The sequence below is a fragment of the Platalea leucorodia genome, assembly GCF_965183815.1.
Source record: "Platalea leucorodia genome assembly, chromosome: 17".
Taxonomy (NCBI): domain Eukaryota; kingdom Metazoa; phylum Chordata; class Aves; order Pelecaniformes; family Threskiornithidae; genus Platalea; species Platalea leucorodia.
This window is the reverse complement of record NC_138839.1, coordinates 8233756-8252996: the sequence shown is the minus strand read 5'-3', so window position 1 is coordinate 8252996 and position 19241 is coordinate 8233756. Positions and strand designations below refer to the sequence as shown.

Genomic DNA, 19241 nt, shown 5'->3' with positions numbered 1-19241 from the left:
TTCTCTTGAGCCTTTGCGAGCGAAAATTAATCTGTATTTCTTTGATTCCGAGTTGTCTCTTCTCGACATAATATTACCAAATGAAAGCTACTGTTTGTTGCTCAGGTCAGGCTTACTTCTGCGGGGTTGAATTTTAAATCTGCGTTATGAAGAGCTTTCCCCGCGTCAGTAAGGATTTGGTTTTGCCATTGAATGAGATACAGCAGAACAATGAGGTTTTTAACTGTCTACTATTGTTTAAATCCTCTCTCTGAAGAAAATATTAATTAAAGAGCGCTTGCTGTGTCATGGGTGTCTCTCAAAACAAAGTCCGCTTAGATCTAACTGACAGCGCTGAGTGTCCTTTTTGGCCTGTTGCTGACTGTCGATTGTTTTGTTTTGTTTTGTTTTTTTCCCCAGGATATCGACATTAAAAAAGTGAACGGTGTTCCTCAGTATGCATTCCTGCAGTACTGTGATATTGCAAGTGTGTGTAAAGCAATTAAGAAGATGGATGGGGAATATCTTGGAAATAACCGGCTCAAGGTAAAGAAATCCTCCCGTGGACTGTATCCTTCTTCTTACTTTCGTTTACAGCATCACAGGATATTTTGCAGCAGCATAGTTTTTTAATGCGTAGGGCAGATTAGAGCGTGATGCTTTCCACCACCACCATAACTGGGATTAATCAGCATTTTTGTTGGCTGTCTTAGCAAGGAGCCCCAGGATTGGGTAGACTTGGAGGCTGACATTCCCTGGCCTTGAAGGTCCGCGTCTGGCGAGGCCGTGCTGTACCGGTACTGATGATAAAACAGAGGCTGTCAGTCCCCAGAACTGTCAACCTGTCACTTTTCAGAAGCATTCAAATTGTAGAAGAAACAAATGTTGTCAAACACTGTATTTGTTTAAGCATGCAGAATTATTTTCATTAATTGCTATTTGATTTTTGTCTTGCTTGCACCTGTGCAAGATGCTAATTTTAGAAAATCGGTACAAATGACTAGCTTTCTTCAAATAACTCTTTAATTAGGCGTGCTCTGTTCACTTAGTTTAACGCTTGTGAATTGTACTGATGGAAGTTTTGCCCTTTTGTGTTCAGCTGGGTTTTGGAAAGAGCATGCCTACAAACTGCGTGTGGTTAGATGGTCTTTCTACAAACGTTACGGATCAGTATTTAACTCGACATTTCTGCCGATACGGGCCTGTGGTAAAGGTAGGTGGGAGGCTTTGGTGTGTGGTTTGAAGTTGTTACTCTCTTCCTTTCTTCCCATCCTGTCCTTTCAACCCCGACTGTCCAGGGCTTTATAGCTCAGGTAGAGAAATTCTCTCTGGGGTGTAATTTGGCCGACAGGGCTCTGTAGCTTTGCATCCTGTTGATCCGATACGTAGAGCAGTCGCTTCTGGTGTTTTGAAAACAAAAAAAAAAAGTATTTCGAATGAGCCGAGATAATGAGTATTGGAAACTCTTGCTCTTGTGCAGTACAGTCTCTCCCCAACAAAATTTCCTTAGAAGGCTAACATTGGAGGAACAGCAGTCTAATTACGTAGTTACACTCATGCATGCTAATTACATAATTAGACATAACTATATTTTTTTTTCATCAGACCAAAAAAAAAAGACTTTTTAAAAGCAGTCAGGATAGTCACGCTGACAAAAGCACGTGAAAGAAGTGAGAAAGTCAATGATCGTGCAACATAGCCGTATCACACGGTGGGAGCACGTTACCTGCCCCGCCGTGGGTCGGTGCTAGAGATTTATGCGCGTGCTTAAACTTAAGCGTGTGAGTTGTCCCATCTGTTTCTGTCGGACATTGATGTGCTTAAAGTTAAGCAACGTGTGTAAATCTTCGCAGGATCAGGGTCTTGCCTCCTTAAAGGATTTTTGTGGGTTTGTGTTGCAGCTTTGACGTTCTTTATTGTAGCTGTTGTTGCTTGAATAATAAGTGTATGTTGCTAAAGGAAGCTAATATTTGGAAATTGGGCGTTTAGCAACTGACGAGTGGTACTGCAGACTGTGATAACAAAAACCGTTTCCATTTTGGAATTAAATGTTCCCTTTACCTTTTTTCCCCCCTAAAACACATTGGAAATTTTTCAAAAAACTAAAAGTAAACAAAGAGAAACTGTAAAACTCAGTCACCAAAGAAAAAAAATTAAAAGTAAAATACAGAAAAACAAAATAAAGGCATAATATACCTCAAGCCACAATATCCACAATTCAAAGCAGTCCCGTGTCCTTTTATTGTCTCTTCATTACAATACGCCTCATCAGAAAAGCCTGGAAATTTACCTTGCTAAAAATTATTTTCTTACTGGTATCCTCATGACTTAGGATTTTGTTGGGACTGACATTAAGTCCTGTGGATGAGGCTCTTATTTGGTTTTTGTTTTGTTTTTTTGTTTTTTACAGGTGGTGTTTGACCGCTTAAAAGGCATGGCCCTGGTTCTCTACAATGAGATTGAATATGCACAAGCAGCTGTAAAAGAGACCAAGGGGAGGAAAATCGGTGGGAATAAAATTAAGGTGTGCAGAATGACCTCCAAAACAAAAAAAAAAAAAAAAAAAGAGAGAAACAAATTGTATTTAGGCCTTACCCCTTAAATGCTGGCATTTGCAGACTGCCAGTCAAAAGGAATACTTAGCGGGACACATATGTCCCAGATATCAAAGGCTGAAACTATTTTTTTATACTCGGCTTATCAAGATGTTAGGGTATCTTGAACCGTTACTTATAAAGCCTTCTCCAGTATTCTGCCGTTTGTTTCACTGAACTTGTCTCTCTAAGCTCCTGAGTGTTGGTGTCCGTGTTAGTACCTCATTTACCCAAATCCAAGGCAAACTTTTGTCTGTTTTCATGTTAGCAAAGTGAAATCTGAGGGCGTGAGTTCCTCCGGGATAACACGTCGCTGCATTTCAGCTGCTCCGTGCTGATGTCCCGGCTCTTGACCTGGCCGAGGCGATCTGCGGTGGTTTGCATGCCGTAGTCGTGGGGTGCGGCCACCCAAGCGTGCAGTCTGCTCTTGCAACGGCAGCTCCTTCCTTGTAACAGATTTTTAAAAATAATAATTAAAAACACCACTTAAAAAGACAGATAGAAAGTACTTTTTCCTGGAACAACACTTAACATTTACAGGGATGTCTTGGATTTGGGTGAATGTGGTAATACCTGTTACGACTGTCCCATCAGTTCCACTAATTGGGGACGCGAGGTGTCAGCCAACCCTCTGAATTATCTTCCTCCTCCTCCTTTCTTCTCTCCTAAAGAGTGGGTAATGATTTCAAGCATGATCTCTCATCTGGTGTATTAACCTAGCAACCTCACACCCGCTGGGGTTAGGAGTTGGATATACTGTAGTTTCTAAGCGTGGTGGTTGAATATAAGTAGCCTTTATATGCAATAAAATGTGTGGTTGTTTAAAAGTTTCGTATTTGTGTTTGTGGGTCTTGCTACTTAGCGACTTTGGAATAAGCAACACCCATGACGCATGTAGGCCTGTGCTCCACGGCTGCGGTTATACAAATGTCTAGGCTGATTTAAAAAAAAAAAAAAAAAAGAGGAACTGGAATGTTAAAAATACTGCATTATGTAGCATACACGTAGTTAAATCCATTCTAATCCTTAATTTTTTGCATCAGCTATGCCATTAGCTTCTTAATATTGTCAGCCTTGGCTAGAAAACATCAACTCTTCGAGTAGCTAGAATAGGGAGCTGCAATTCGGGAGGCTTGGGTCCTTTCCCGTCCCTGCTGTTGCCTTGCTGTATAGCCCTGGGCAAATAATGTGGAGCCTGAAATAGATTAATAATACTGACCTGCTGTAGCACTGCGTTGAGATGAAAGGGACTTTGGAACTGTAATTGGAGTCGTCGTATTAAAAACATCAATACCACGATAATAACGTGTGTTTTTCCTGCTGGTTTACTGAACCTGGTCTGGCAGCTACACCAACATGGCGCAGTAAGGAGGTAGTTATACAGCTCCACGCAGCTGCACTGAGTTACGGGAGAAAGGTCTTTATTCCTGGGGATGCGTAGGGCCAGTCCTGAGAAGTGTTTGACTTATTTTTTTGTTAAATATTATCATCCCTGTTTTCAGTTCTGCTCCCATCTTCAGACTCTGCAGCAGACAGTGAAATGTTGTCAAAATGGATGTTTCTCTCACTGAACGTGATTTATCCTTTATTTTTCAGGTGGACTTTGCAAATCGAGAAAGTCAGTTGGCATTTTATCATTCCATGGAGAAAACGGGTCAAGATATCAGAGACTTTTATGAAATGCTGGCAGAAAGAAGGCATGTATCAATATATTTATTACAGTCTTTTACTTTTCCAGCATCATCTTAAGTGCAGTTAAACTTTCTCCAGGCCGTAATTATTAAACAAACAGTTGTTTCTAATCCTCTCAACTTTATCCTTCTCTTTAGAGTTTTATTAACAGCATTTTAGCATATTTTTCATGTCTTTTACCTTTTCAATATTTCTTTTTTTAAACAAGTTTAGGTGGTCAGACTTAAACCGTGCAGATGAAAGCAGACAGGATATCACACATCTGAGGTGTAGCTGGTTACTGAAATTCATACTTAGGTGGCGGTTTCGGCTGTCTGCGTGCTCTGTGTATTTAGTATCCAGTTACTGTGATGGGTCACCAGGACACAGTTGTGAGTCATTTGTCATTTCTCAGGATTGCAAAGAATAGCTTATCTGTAATGCCTTCCCATACGCTCAAGAGAAATGTATATGTTAACGGGTGTATATACAGTCTGATAAACTACTGCTGCTCATCTGCTGAGCCGAGAGTAAAATTTGGTCTTCCACCTACCCCTTTTTACCAGTCTAGTTTGTTAACTTGATAAACTAATGAAATACGAGTGAGGGTACAATTTTTTTTTTGCTGTTTGACATGAGAAATGTGTTCTGTGTTGACTGCCTTCTGCAGCATCTGTCATGACGGTGTCTGGCCGTTTTGCACATGCTGCAAAGGCTTGTGTTTCCCCTGCGTGGCCACCTAACCTCTGCAGAGAGCAGCCTGGCACAGAAGCACTCCGCGTTCTGTGCCTTTTTTTCGCCGGTGGCTGAATAAACATCCATGTTTTTATTACTAATGACTATGGTGAAGGCTGAAAACAAAAGTATTTTCTTTTTGTGTGGGTGCATTTCTCTTGCCTTCAGAGGCTGGCTTAATTGTCAGGGCTCTGGTTTACCTATGAATAAGCCCAGCGTGACACTGATTGTATCTGTGAGCTAGATGAACTCGGTGGTTTTTTGCAGCAAAATAGATTGGTCTAACATATATGCAGAATTGCCAGATTTAAAGGCAAGGAGGGTTTGGAAATTGGCAATCAGGATTTGCATAATGGAAATAAATGTGTGCGTTCCCCAGTCCTTGCCGATGTTGTGATGTGCAAGCCAGCAGTCAGTAATAATTTCCTCTGAACCACACCAAATTCAGAAAAGAGAAGTGCATTATTGGATGTCTTTTACCGCACAGGAGTCAGCTGGGCTTATTTTCACCGTGAAATAATTCAGAGTAGAACACTGATTTCTGGAACAACGTGATACTTGGGTACACGTTAGGCTTGTTTTTCCTTTTCTGTCATTATGCTCACACAGTCATTACGAGATACTTAGGAATAATGAATCACAGAGTGATCGAGCGAGCTCTGCAGCGAGCTTTGTAATTCTGCATCTTCTAGTCCTCCTCTGAGCTCCTCCTGGCAGTTCACACTCCCTTGCAATGATGCTAAGATCTGCACTAACCAGGTTCTCTGTTGTAGCCAGTCTAAATAGGACCCAAAGGAAAAAAAAACCGCCAAAAACCATGATTAATTTTTTTAACTTCACAGCCGCCTTTCACAATGTCCCACTTCACTTGCAGAATGAGGTTTTTGTCTTCCATGTTTTGTTTCTTCGTGTTCCCTTTTCACTTTTGTACGTTTCTTAAAATGTGGAAGCTGTCAGCTTTTAACATAAAACATAAACTGTGAAGCCAAATAAACGTATGTGAAATGGAGTATGCAAAACACTCTGTAATGGTGGAGAATTGGAGCACCAGCTCCATGCCACCCCTCTGCCAGAGAGCCATGTTGAGTGTTATAAATGGCGTATTTTTGCTGTTTGGAGGTATTTGAGTTAATAACGCTAATTGCTTGACTTATTTGCTGAATGCTGCCCATGAATTCACCCTCTCTCATAAGCAACCTGATTTTTTTTTTTTGTTGACTTCGTCTGTAAATAGGCAACGTCAGCATGTCACATGCAGCGAAAGAGCTAATTTTGGAATTAAATGATCACTTACAGGGTTTAGCATTTTTAAAGACATCTTATTAGCACTTTACTGCTTAGTAATGGAGAGGTTCCAGCCTTGGGTTTTGACTTGACTCATGTTTTCAGAGGTGGGTTTCAGTTTCTTGAGACGGGGCAGTCTTCACCATGACAGGCTGCACGTGGGTACCCAGGTGCAGTGTAGGTTTTACTTCAATTTAATGCAATATTTGAATTTGGCAAAAATGAAGCAGTGAGGGTGGCGAAAAGATACTTGGCAGAGCCGTCACGAAATGACCGATTAACTGCATACGGTATTTGATAAGCTAACAAAGCGTTTAATCCACTGCGCACCGATTCATTGTTGTTAAATCTCTGTATGCAGCTGTGTACAGTTGCCTTGATGCTCATATGAAGAAATTATCATAAAATGATTCCCCCACATAGCAAAGAATGTGTTAATGCAGTACGTCAGTTGAGAAGGAATAGTAATCTGTTTATTCTTATATTTAGCAGAGATGAAAGAAGAGGATCTTACGAATATGCCCCTGATCGTACTTACTATGAGACTGTTCGGACGCCAGGGACGTATCCTGAAGATCCTCGGCGAGAATACCCAGCTCGAGGCAGAGAATTTTACGCAGAGTGGGATCCCTACCAAGGAGACTACTATGACCCACGATACTACGACGACCCACGCGAGTACAGGGATTACAGGGGCGATCCGTACGAGCAGGACATAAGGGAGTACAGTTACAGGCAACGGGAGAGAGAGAGGGAGAGGGAACGGTTCGAATCCGATCGGGACAGAGACCACGAACGGAGACCGATTGAACGGAGCCAGAGTCCGACGCACTCCAGGCGTCCGCAGAGCCCTGGAGCGTCTCCCTCGCAATCGGAAAGGCTGCAGAGCGATTCGGAGAGGAGGATTTACAGCAGGTCATCGGATCGCAGTGGCAGCTGCAGCTCTTTGTCTCCTCCACGATACGACAAGCTCGACAAAGCCCGCGTGGAACGTTACGCAAAAAACGAAAAAACAGAGAAAGAGCGTGCTTTCGACCAGGAGAGGGTCGACAAGGAGAAACGCTTGGTGAGAAAGGAGAAGCCGGAAAAATTAGAAAAGGAGAAAACCGATAAGCAAAAACGGAAAGCAAAAATCCATTCACCCAGCTCTCAGTCTTCTGAAACGGATCAAGAGAATGAGAGAGAGCCCAGCCCTGAAAAGCTGAAGGGCAATAGTAAACAAAGTAAAGAGAGAGGTGACAAAGAAGGGACAGCTAAAAACCGTCTGGAACTAATGCCCTGCGTCGTGTTGACCCGAGTAAAAGAAAAGGAAGGGAAAGTTATTGATCAGCCCGCTTTGGAGAAACTGAGAGCAAAGCTTGATAATGACACTATGAAGTCCCCGCTTCTTGAACAAAAAACACAGACATCTCAAGGTGAGCAAACCAAGTCTGATCAGTCTAAACTGGAACCTGTCAGAACCAAGGTACAAAAAGAGAAAGCCCTTGCCAGTCACGTAGAAGTGGTGGATAAGGAGGGAAAACTGAAACCCAAAAAGCACTTGAAGACAGAGCAAACTTCTGAGGGGGCCAACGCGGTAGATTTAGACAAGTTGGAGGCTCGTAAAAGACGTTTTGCCGATGCAAATCTGAAACCTGACAGGCAAAAACTGGAAGTAAAAAGAAGCAGCCAAGATGAGGAAGATGCACGCGTGGTTTTGAAAAAGCAGCTTGATGCAACGGCTTCGTCTAGAGAAGCGGCAATGTTAAGGGAAGGAGAATTGGAGAGAAAACCCCTGAGGAAGGAGATGCTTAAAAGGGAATCTAAAAAACTCAAACTGGAAAGACTTATTCCTGTTACCAGTCCCAAAGAAATTCAGGAGACTCTTAATGTTGGCATGCGTCCCACCCTAGATCTGCAGGCGAGGCTAATGGACGCAGCCGATGAACCGGTGGAAGTTCAGGAACTCTCTTCTAAAAAACTGAATCCAGTAAAACCCCAGCATAAACAGGTACAGCTACTAGATGACCAGGGAACAGAGAGAGAGGATGCAAGGAAGAATTACTCTGGTCTTCCTGAAGACACACCTGACCATAAACTTGGCCAAGAGAAACCTCAGTCAGCTGATACGGAGGAGAAAATTGGCATTGACATCGACCACACGCAAAGCTACAGGAAACAAATGGAGCAAAGTCGCAGGTTAAAACAGCAGCTGGAAATGGAGATAGCGAAGTCTGAGAAGTTCGGCAGTCCAAAGAAAGATGTGGATGAATACGAAAGACGGAGCTTGGTCCACGAGGTGGGAAAACCTCCGCAAGATGTCACCGATGACTCTCCACCAAGTAAAAGGAAAAAGACTGACCAGTTTGACTTCGAAATTAGCACGAAAAGAGAAAGAAACTACAGAAGTTCTCGTCAGGTGAGTGAGGACTCGGAAAGGACGTCCTGTTCCCCTAGTATCAGACACTTCCCTTTCCATGAAGATGACGACACGCTCGATTCTCCGAGGCTAATGCCATTAAAGGAAACCAAAGAATCGCCTAAAATAGAAGAAAAGGGTCTTTCATACTCCAACATGACTGTGAGGGAGGATTCACTGAAATTTAATCCCTACGATTCCAGCAGAAGGGAGCAGATGGCAGAAATGGCTAAAATAAAGCTATCCGTGCTGAGTTCTGAAGATGACTCGAGTAGGTGGGAAACACAAGTGAAGCAGGAGCCCGGTAGAGTTGATATCAGCTTTCCAAGCAGCATCGTCAAAAGAGACAGCATACGCAAGCGGTCTGTCCGAGACCTGGAACCCGGGGAGGTGCCTTCAGATTCGGATGATGACAGCGAAAACAAGCCCCATTCCCCGAAAGCCTCGTCCTTGTTGGAGAGTTCCAGGTTGTCTTTTTTATTAAGGGACAGAGAAGAGAAGTTACGTGAAAGAGAGGAAAGACTGTCAAGTTCCTTAGAAAGAAACAAATTTTACTCTTTTGCGTTGGACAAGACAATCACACCAGACACAAAGGCCTTGCTTGAAAGAGCTAAATCTCTCTCTTCGTCCAGAGAAGAAAACTGGTCCTTTCTAGACTGGGATTCACGATTTGCTAGTTTTAGAAACAATAAAGACAAAGAGAAGGTTGACTCGGCTCCGAGACCAATTCCATCTTGGTATATGAAAAAGAAAAAAATCAGGACCGATTCAGAAGGTGGAAAACTGGATGATAAGAAAGAAGATCATAAAGAGGAGGAACAAGAGAGACAGGAACTGTTTGCTTCTCGGTTTTTGCATAGTTCAATCTTTGAACAGGACTCCAAGCGCCTGCAGCATTTAGAGAGAAAAGACGATGATCTCGACTTCATTTCTGGTAGATTGTATGGGAGACAGTCTTCCTCCGATGGGACTAACAGCACGGCTGACTTGGTGCAAGAACCGGTGGTTCTCTTCCACAGTAGATTTATTGAACTAACGCGAATGCAGCAGAAAGAAAAGGAGAAAGATCAGAAACCAAAAGAAGTGGAAAAACAGGAAGATAAAGAAAACCGGCCGAAAACACCAGAAACGGTTCCTGATAGTAAAGAACCAGAACATAAAACTTCCTCAGTGGTTGCTCCCTCTTCGGCCGCTGTCCTACCGCAGGAACCAGCACCGGTTGCTTCTGAGAAGGTAGCAAACGAAAAGGTAGTGGTGGAAACAGCTTCTGTAAAAGAAGAAAAAACGTCTGAACCTGCTTCTACAACAGAGGAACAAAAACCTTTTCCTGAACTTGCTGCTCCTGTCAAAATCGAACCACCCGAGCAAACCGAACCCCCGCCAGTCGTAGAAGCTAGTAAAGAAGTTGTTGCTACAACCCTGGCACCGGAGGAAGATGCTGTGGCAACAGAGCATCCTTCATACTTGGATACCAAGCCTCCTACTCCTGGAGCTTCATTAGACATCAGTGTAGATCCAGAACCTGAAGCCCCCCAGTTGGTTCCACCTCCGCCCAAGCTAGTTCAGAAGTCCGATGAGGCTGCCGAACCTAAAGAAGAAAATCCTCCGCCTTCTGCCAACGCTGACGCTAGTGCGAGTCAAAAGGTAGAGGCGGCTGCTGAGGTCCTGCCGCCTGTTTCTGACAACGATATGGAAGTCGAACCTCCGGTTGTTGTAAAAGATAAAAAGTCCTACAAGAGTAAACGCTCCAAGACTCCCGTGCAGTCGGCTGCAGCTAATGTCACGGAAAAGCCCGTCACGAGGAAGAGCGAAAGAATTGACCGTGAAAAACTCAAAAGGTCGAGCTCTCCTCGTGGGGAGACGCAGAAGCTTTCCGAATTGAAAGTGGAGGCGGAGAAGGTTTCGAGGAATGCTGCTAAATCCCCTAGTTCTGCTGCAGAGCCGGAAAACGTGGAGCCAAGCTTGCCAATAGGCCGGACTAGGCGCAGAAACGTACGGTCAGTCTACGCTACCACGGGGGACAATGAAGGCCCATCTCCGGTGAAGGACTCCATGGAGGTCACTAGATCCACCAGGAAGAGAGGGGAAAAGGAACCGCAGGAAACAGTGACAACCGTTCCTACGACCCCGAGGAGGGGAAGACCTCCGAAAACCCGCCGTAAGCCGGAGGAAGACATCTCTCCAATAAAGACAGAACCGGTACAGCAAGAGGCAGAGGAGGCTGAAACTAAAGATGCTGTGGAAGCTCCTAAGCCTGCAGAAGGCTGGAGGTCTCCTAGGTCCCAGAAGCTAACACACAGTCACTCATCAGCTGCTACCAGCCAACAGGGGAAGAAAGGGAAGAACGAACCGAAAGCCGATACCTTGGCTGAATCTGAAGATGCTGCTGAAAGAAGCGGTCAGGAATCGAGCGTCGGTGACAACAGCAATAAAGCAAAAGCCACTGAGAAAGAGCCGGCAGCGAGCGAGCAGAAACGTGATAGGAAAGAACTGGAAGCGGAGAAAAATCAGCTAGAAATCCCCACGGTTGAGATCATTGAGAAGAAGCCAGTGCCAGAAAAGGTTACGAAATCCAAAAGGGGAAGGTATAAAAATACCAAAACTGTCGTAGATAAAGCATCCGTGTGTCTCAAAAATGTAGAAATACGCCTCAACGTGGACGAAGTCAAGGGCGCCTTGCGGCCGACTGAGGAGGAGGCAGAGCCGGTGGCGGTGTCGCCGTCCAAAATGAAGAGCCCCCCAAAAGAGGACATCTTGCCACCCCATTTTGCTAAGAATGAGGTAGAAGATTCATTCCCAGAAACGGAAAAAGAGGTGATACGGGAACCAAAGCAGTCCCCCGAAGCTGCCCAGTTAGCAAAACAGATCGAACTCGAGCAGGCCGTGGAGAATATCGCAAAGCTCACCGAAACTCCTCCGTCAATTGCTGCCTACAAAGAGCCGACGGCAGATGTGCCTGAAGTTCGTCAGGAGGAGGAAGGAGATAAACCCGCACATCAGGCTAGTGAAACGGAGCTGGCAGCGGCCATCGGCTCCATCATCAATGATATTTCTGGGGAGACGGAAAGCTTTCCTGCGCCCCCGACGTATCCCGCTGAATCGGAAGCTGAAATCCCCGCAGAGCCCATGGTGTTACCGTCACCTCGGGAGGAGATGGAGCCCGAGACTGATCAGGCTGTGAATAATATCCTAGAAACTGAGGCTGCCGTCGAGCCCACGGTGCAGCCGGTTCCCAGCTCTGCCCCGTCGGCGGTAGAGACGGAGAGCAAGGAGGCCGAAGTCAGCTTCAGCGAATCTTCCAACTCTGCGCAGGAGGCCGAGACCTTGCAGGAGGCTGAAGTTGCTCGGAAGGAAAAGGGCCGTCAGAAAACCACGCGGCAGAGGCGCAAAAGGAGCACGGGCAGAAAGGGCGACGCCGCTGAAGTCAATGCCTTCGAGCCGGAGAGGGTGCAGAGCAAGTCGCCCCCCACCAACGAAGTAAAGACAAAACCCGAAGAAGCCTCGAAGGAGGAAAAGCAAACTAAAACCGCGGCTCAGGTGTCCATGGAGCCAAGCGCTTCCGACACCGGCAAGGCTGCAGCCACTGAGGTTGTGGCTGTGCACGAAGCCGTCGCTGAGAGCAGCACCTCTCCAAAAGCACCTGCTCCGGCTCCTCTGGACCTGGCCGCCCCGCCGGTTCCCCTCGACGAGGGGAGTCAGAGCGGGTTCAAGATACGGTCGCCCATGGAGAACGCGCCCATCACGCCGCCGAGCGCCCCAAATGCAGCCCTTCCTGCCGTCCCTTCGGCAGCGGCCAAGCTGCCCACCCCGGTGCCCGCCACGATCGTCCCACTTCACTCCGCTGCTGCCAAGGTGCCGGAGTGGATGGTAAGGCATGAGGAACCCCGTGCCCGTTCCACGCCCCCGCCCGCTCTCCCACCGGACACGAAGGCATCGGATATTGATACAAACTCCAGCACTTTGAGGAAGATACTCATGGAGCCCAAGTACGTCTCTGCGACGAGCATAACCTCCACGCACGTGACGACGACGCACGCCGAGCCGGTGAGCGCGCCTCGTTTGGAGGACGTACCCCTCCACCCCGCGGTAGAGGCCATAAAACCGGTTTCGGAGGAGAAGCCGGCAGTTCCCGTCACCAACGCCTTGGACCCACCGGTGGCCGAAGCACCGGTGTTCAGCGAGAAGGAAAAGATAAGTACCGTGATTGCTCCCAAAGCCACCTCTGTTATAAGCAGGATGCCCCACAGCGTGGACCTGGAGGAGGCTCCGAGGATCACCTTGGTGAAGCAAGCTCCCCAAACCCAGACGTGTCTCGTCAACGCCCCCTCGCCGAAATTTAAGCAGAGGTCAAGCACAAATGATAACAGTAGGTTTCATCCGGGATCGATGTCTATTATCGAGGAGAGGCCTGTAGAGACTGGGTCCAGTCCGGGGCTGCGGGTCAACACCTCGGAGGGCGTCGTGCTTCTGAGTTACTCGGGGCAGAAGACGGAAGGCCCTCAGCGAATTAGTGCCAAGATCAGCCAGATTCCCCCAGCCAGCGCTGTCGACATAGAGTTTCAGCAGTCTGTATCCAAGTCTCAGATCAAACAGGAACCTATCACGCCATCTCAGCCGACTCCGAAAGGCTCCCAGACCTCGGCGGGCTACGGGACTGTTTCCACCCATTCTTCTTTGGTACTAGGAACACAACCTTATAATACGTCGCCCGTCATCTCCTCCGTTAAACAAGAGCGCACTGCACTGGAGAAGTCCGACTCGTCCCACCTTTCTGTCCAGACGCCAGCGTCTCAGCCCGGTAAAGTCCTCACGCAGACTGTAAACACTCCACCCGTACTCGTCCACAACCAGATGGTTGTGAACAAAAAACTGTCTGATCCAGCTGCTCTGAAAGTGGAGACCAAGACTCTGCAACCCTCCAACTTGAGTCCTGGAGTTAGTCCTCACCACCCTTCCCTCTCTGGGAAAATGCATTCGGAAGCAAACCACGTCAGCTCGGGACCCAGCACCCCAACCGACCGGGCTATTTCCCACTTGGGGGTCACCAAACAGGAGCCGCACTCGCCGCGTACGAGCGGGCACTCGCCGTCGCCGTTCCCCCGGGCTTGTCATCCCGGCAGTACCTCGTCTCCGGCTTTATCGAGCAGTACCCCCGTCATGCTGGCGCCGGGAATTCCCGTTCCTCAGTACATATCCAGCATGCACCCCGAGCAATCTGTTATCATGCCCCCTCACAGCGTAACGCAGACTGTGTCCCTGGGCCATCTGTCCCAAGGCGAGGTGAGAATGAACACCCCTCCTCTCTCCGGCATCCCTTACGGCATCCGCCCGGAAGCGCTCCACTCCCCCCGAGCTGCTCTGCAACCCCAGATAGAGATCAAACCTCAGCGATCCAGCACGCCCCAGCCAGCTCCGATACGGGACATAGTCATGCCTCCTCTGTCTTCTCAGCATGCCCCCGAGGAGGAGATGCACTACCACCACACCACGGTGTGCAGGGGACCAGCCCCCGTTCAGTCCGACGTGCTGGTGATGCAGCCGGATTACCGCATGCACCCCACGAGCATCAGGCTCGACCAGTACAACGTCCCCCGGGACGTCAGGATGATCATGCACCCGCACATGGCTGCCGTGGGCGAGCACCACTCGGAAACGAGACAATCCCGAACGCCTGAAGGGGCTGTGAAAACTCCCCCCGTCAGTAAGACCCCGCAGCCCGGAAAAGAGACGCCAAAATCCTCCGAAGGCAAGATGGCACACTCTCCTCACAGCGAACCCCGGCTCCTCAGCGTCCCCTCCAGCAGCCAGCTGCCTGGACTGCCTTTGACGCAGCCGGTGGTGGTACCGCACGGGGTACAGATCATGCACCCCGCGGGGAGCTCCTTTCACGATTATCGGTCTGTGTATGGCGACATGAGGAATTACCATACGGCGGCACAGCTTGGGCATCCTCAGTTCCCGGGCGCCTCGCCAATTGGGTTGCCTTCCCGGAGCATGACCCCATCTCAGGTGAGAAATACAACCCTTTCTTCTCTTTCTACCTGAAATCTGGAGCGCTTTGAGCTAATTAAAGCCCCGGCACAGCTCTGCGTGGCCACAGGAGCCGAGTTTAGCTGTCTGTGGTTAGTCTCCAAGCCCTGCACAAATTCATAGCCCAAGAGGAGCTATTCTTGTTTGGGAAATGGGGTTTGAACGCTGCTTAGCATTACAGGAGGCTAAAAAACCACATTTTCTTCACTACTCTAGGACTCCAGCCAGAAGGTGTGAAGCTGCCTACGGGTTTCTAGACGCAGAGGTGTTGGGGGCAGAATTATCAGCGTCGAGGTGGCGCGTGGGTCAGGCATCCCTGGACGGATGGCGTGGCTAAGGCTGGGCTCGGGGCGGGATCCGGGGGATGCGTTTCAGCTCTCGGGTGTCAGAGGCTGCTGGGGTGGCTTTGGAAGGGGAGGCTGGTCCAGGCACCGCCGCAGCAGGGCTGGTTTGGTGGTTCGGAGATGCACTCAGATTTCTCCACCTGCAATCTGGTGGTGTCCTGGCAGCCTTATCGTTGAATGAACAAGTTCTGATATGCCCGTGGCCTCAAATCTTTCCTTTTTCCCCCACCGCCTGCTTCCCAGGGTCTGCCGGAGGGTGAACACTCGCACCCCAGCCAGCCGGTACGCAGCAAGACTCCTCAGATCCCCCAGGATCCCAAGGGCCCGCCGGCAGCAGGACCCGAACAGAGTCACCACCCCACTGTAAATAGGCATGCGGCACCGATAGACCCTCACGTCCACCTTCAGAGGGCACAAGCGGACACGGGCCAGACCTCCTACCCTTCGCCCGTTGCCATTTCGATGAAACAGGAGCTTCCGTCACCGCACCAACCTCAGGCGGTTCCCAAGCAATCCATGTTTATTCCGACGACGTCGGGTCCTGGGGCCCCGCCGGGGCTGCCCCTCAATCGCCCTGAGCCCCAGTCCGCTCTCAAACAGGAGCCGTCTCCTCACCCCGTTTCGCAGAGGCCTGTGGATATGGTTCAGCTTCTGACGGTAAGTATCGCTCCGTCGTCTTCTCCTGGCCGAGTAGCCGTGTGCTCCTCGTCCGGGGAGACATAATCAGGTTCTGTATAGCTTGTCTCACCTGTGGCACCAAAATCTGACCTCTCTTGCATCAAATGCTTCGGATGTAGAGAAGGCGATTGATCGTCTGTCTGCTCTCTGGGCTGTTTCTCTCCCCGGTGAATTTTAGCCGTCTTCACGGTTACGTGGCATTTCCCAGTCTCAAGATAAGGTGCTGTTAATGCAGAGCAGCCCCTGTGTCTCATCGTGGTTTCAGACAGCCTGCAGGCACAGGCAGGCAGTGCTGCATCATTTTTACAGTCAGCTGTTTCTTGGGAAGGTTTTCTTCACAGGCAGGAGAGAGTGATGGTGTATTTAATTTAAAGAAAATAAAGCCTGGAGACTGAGGAGGAGGGAGATAGTGAGGAACAGGCACCGACGAGGAACTTGGAGTTGCGTTCAGCGCCGAGTATTTCCCGTATAACCTTGAGCAACTCTCCTGCTACTGCTGTTTCTCAATTCTCCCGTTCGTAAAGGAGAAAATAGCGTTCGGTAACAGCCCCGCTCTGCCTCGCGCTGTGTGGGAGGCTGAAAGATTGGGAAGTGCTCTGATGTTACGATGAAGGGAGCCACCCAAGCGTCTTAGCCAGCTGGAAGAAAAAGGACTGAATTACTGATTTAGCAGGACCTAACGCAAGCCCGTACGAGGAGTAATAAGATGTTGCATCTGTACCGAGTCCTTAAAGCAAAGCGGTGGTGTCTTAATCGCCTGTGAAAGTATCGGAGGCAAACGAGCAGCTCAGTCGGGATTTAAGATCCCCCTCTCCTTCGTTTACGTTCAATGTTTCTTTCCCCTCTCTTTCCAGAAATACCCGATTGTCTGGCAGGGCCTTTTGGCTCTAAAAAACGACACGGCCGCTGTTCAGCTCCACTTCGTCTCCGGTAATAACGTCTTGGCGCACCGGTCCCTGCCGGCGCCGGAGGGAGGACCGCCGCTGAGAATCGCTCAGCGCATGCGGCTGGAGGCTTCGCAGCTGGAGGGCGTCGCGCGCAGGATGATGGTGAGGGGTGGGGACGGGGGGAGGATGCGGGTTTGGGAAGAGCTAATATCTATTATTAACAGCTGGGCTGGTCCTGCCAGCCGTGTAACACAAAAACCACCGCTTCTCCCAGAAACTTCAGCTCTCGTTGCTCGTGTCACGTTATTTTGGGATTCTGGTAATAGCTGTGCGATTCCTTCATCCCAAAGAGCGTGCAATACAGATTGCAAGTCGTGAGCCATAGGTAGTACTCTGCATTCATAGAAAAGGGAACAGCCGAGTTGGGAAAGCTTTGAAGTCACCCGTCCCTCGGCCCTGGAGCAGATTCCTGCTGGCTCTGATAGGTCTGAGTAAGGGGAAGGTGGAATTCAGGCGGCCGTAGAAATGAGTAGTTCTCAGTCCTTTTCACCGCCTGGGCTGGCCGAGCTTTCAGCACATCTTCTGTAACTTCGAAGGGGTTCAAAGAGAGGATTTGCCGCTGCGGATAATGAACGTCTGTCAGGAACGGGCCTGTTCCAGCAAACATTTGACTTAATTACTGTTATTTTCTTTCCAGGTGGAGAGCGATTACTGCCTATTACTGGCCTTGCCTTGTGGCCGAGACCAGGAAGACGTAGTGAATCAGACTGAGTCACTTAAGGCTGCGTTCATCAGCTACCTGCAGGCTAAGCAAGCCGCAGGAATCATCAACGTTCCCAACCCCGGCTCTAATCAGGTATTGGCAGGGTGAAACGCCGTAGATAAACTAAATCGATAGATAACGGGACCTGCAGCCTTCCACCCCGGGTCTTCGCTTAAGATTGTAGTTGAGGTGCCTGGTTTTATCGTTGAAACGAACCCCCCGCGTTTACCGTGCCGGCTTGTTACATCGCCAATCAAAACGCACCGACGTAATTGATATAATTACTGAAGATGAACTGCAAAGCCAAAAAAAAACCCCCAAATGTATGTTCAGTTTGTTCACAGCCCTACATCTTCGGTTGAAAACAAACCAAACCCATTTTCCACCTCTTTTTCTGCATTGGAAGTAGAGTCCTTGTCTCTTCCTCACGTCATAGCCTGATTTTTCCAGGACACTTGGGAGTTTTCTTGCTCTTTGCCGCATAAAGACAAAACTTGGGTTTGGTGATGTGGAGCGTTTATTCCAGATGCGTCGCTGCATCGAAGCAAATTGAATCTGTTCCCTGGGTGGAAACGGCCCAGAATGAGCAGTCGGTGCCCGAGCGACCGCTGAAATGATAATTGATGGGATTTTTTTTTGTCTTTTGCAATAAAACCAGCCAGCTCTTACATCCCTGGTGTGGAAAAACTCCCCACCTTGGAACAGTCTCGCCCTTTTTATACAAGCGCCTTGAAGCACCCCAAAAATCATCCGAATGTCCCATTTTAAAACATCTGAGGCCAGCCCTCGCCCCGCTTTGTCTCTCACCCGTGTTTCTTTTCTCCCTCGCAGCCTGCCTACGTTCTGCAGATCTTCCCACCCTGCGAATTTTCGGAAAGCCACCTGTCCCGCCTGGCCCCGGACCTCCTCGCCAGCATCTCCAACATCTCTCCTCATCTGATGATTGTCATCGCGTCGGTATGAGCTGTTTACCGGTTACTGACTTTATTCTTTTGTTTTTTTCCAAGGCCCTGCAGCAAAAAAAAAAAAAAAAAAAAAAAAAAAAAAAAAAAAGCCCACAAAAACCACCAAAAAAAAAAAAATTAAAATAAAAATAAATAAAAAGAGAGAGAGAGAAAGGAATGAAACAAGAGAATGCTGCCAGACTACCAGCCTCCTGCCCTAACCGGCCTCGATCAAACTGTCGTGGGTAGCGCTCCCGCTGCCCTGTATGTTTACATATTGCTTTAGCTTACGGACAACTGATGCACTCAGCAGGCGGACTGGTATGGGGTTTCTGTGCCTCCTTTTGGGGAAAAGAGAAAGGATGGCTTATTTTTTTTAACAAAAAAAAAAGGAAAAAAATAAAAAAGAACCTGAACTGCCTTTGCACTAAATTAGTGACTCGGACCTTTGCACAGTTGGAGACACGCTGTGACGTTCTGGATGTCTTGACACACATTAACACGCGCCGTGGACTAAACGCAGGACCTGGGGACTTCTGCTGAAATTTGTGGGTCAAGGATCATTTCACACATTATCTTTTTTTATTTTTATTTTATTGGGTTTTTTTGGTTTTTTTTTTTCCTGTTTTTGGGGTCTTTTTTTTTGTTTTGTTTTAATTTTTCTGGATGTGAACCTTCCTCTCCTCCACTTGCCCCTGCTGCAGCCGTCTTCTCTTCATCTGGGATGTACAGTTTACACTGAAAAAAAAAAAAAGAAAATACAAAACGAAAAAAAACAAAAAAAACAAAAGGGAGAGCTATTTTCCTTCCTGGTGGGATATGCAGAACTCAGTGGGTGTGTGTATATATAAATATATATATAATATATATAAATATATATAATACTGACTTTAAAAAAAAAAAAAAAATCAAATCCCCACAACATACATTTTTT

The 19241-nt window shown here is 47.9% G+C and overlaps 1 protein-coding gene across 5 annotated transcripts in view; it reads left to right on the top strand.

Annotated features, from left to right (window-relative positions):
- Positions 1 to 18467, top strand: part of SPEN (spen family transcriptional repressor) — a 66865-nt gene extending 48398 nt beyond the window's left edge. For 3 of the 5 annotated variants that reach the window (XM_082328840.1, XM_082328844.1, XM_082328842.1), the window contains 9 exons: positions 400 to 525; positions 1079 to 1192; positions 2390 to 2503; positions 4170 to 4270; positions 6753 to 14670; positions 15279 to 15692; positions 16568 to 16762; positions 17298 to 17456; positions 18195 to 18467. In XM_082328840.1, the coding sequence (XP_082184966.1) occupies positions 400 to 525; positions 1079 to 1192; positions 2390 to 2503; positions 4170 to 4270; positions 6753 to 14670; positions 15279 to 15692; positions 16568 to 16762; positions 17298 to 17456; positions 18195 to 18326 (9273 nt within the window). In that variant the 3' untranslated portion in view covers positions 18327 to 18467. The remainder of the gene's footprint in view (positions 1 to 399; positions 526 to 1078; positions 1193 to 2389; positions 2504 to 4169; positions 4271 to 6752; positions 14671 to 15278; positions 15693 to 16567; positions 16763 to 17297; positions 17457 to 18194) is intronic. The other 2 variants (XM_082328841.1, XM_082328843.1) reach the window with 2 other exon arrangements.
- Positions 18468 to 19241: the final 774 nt, after the last annotated feature.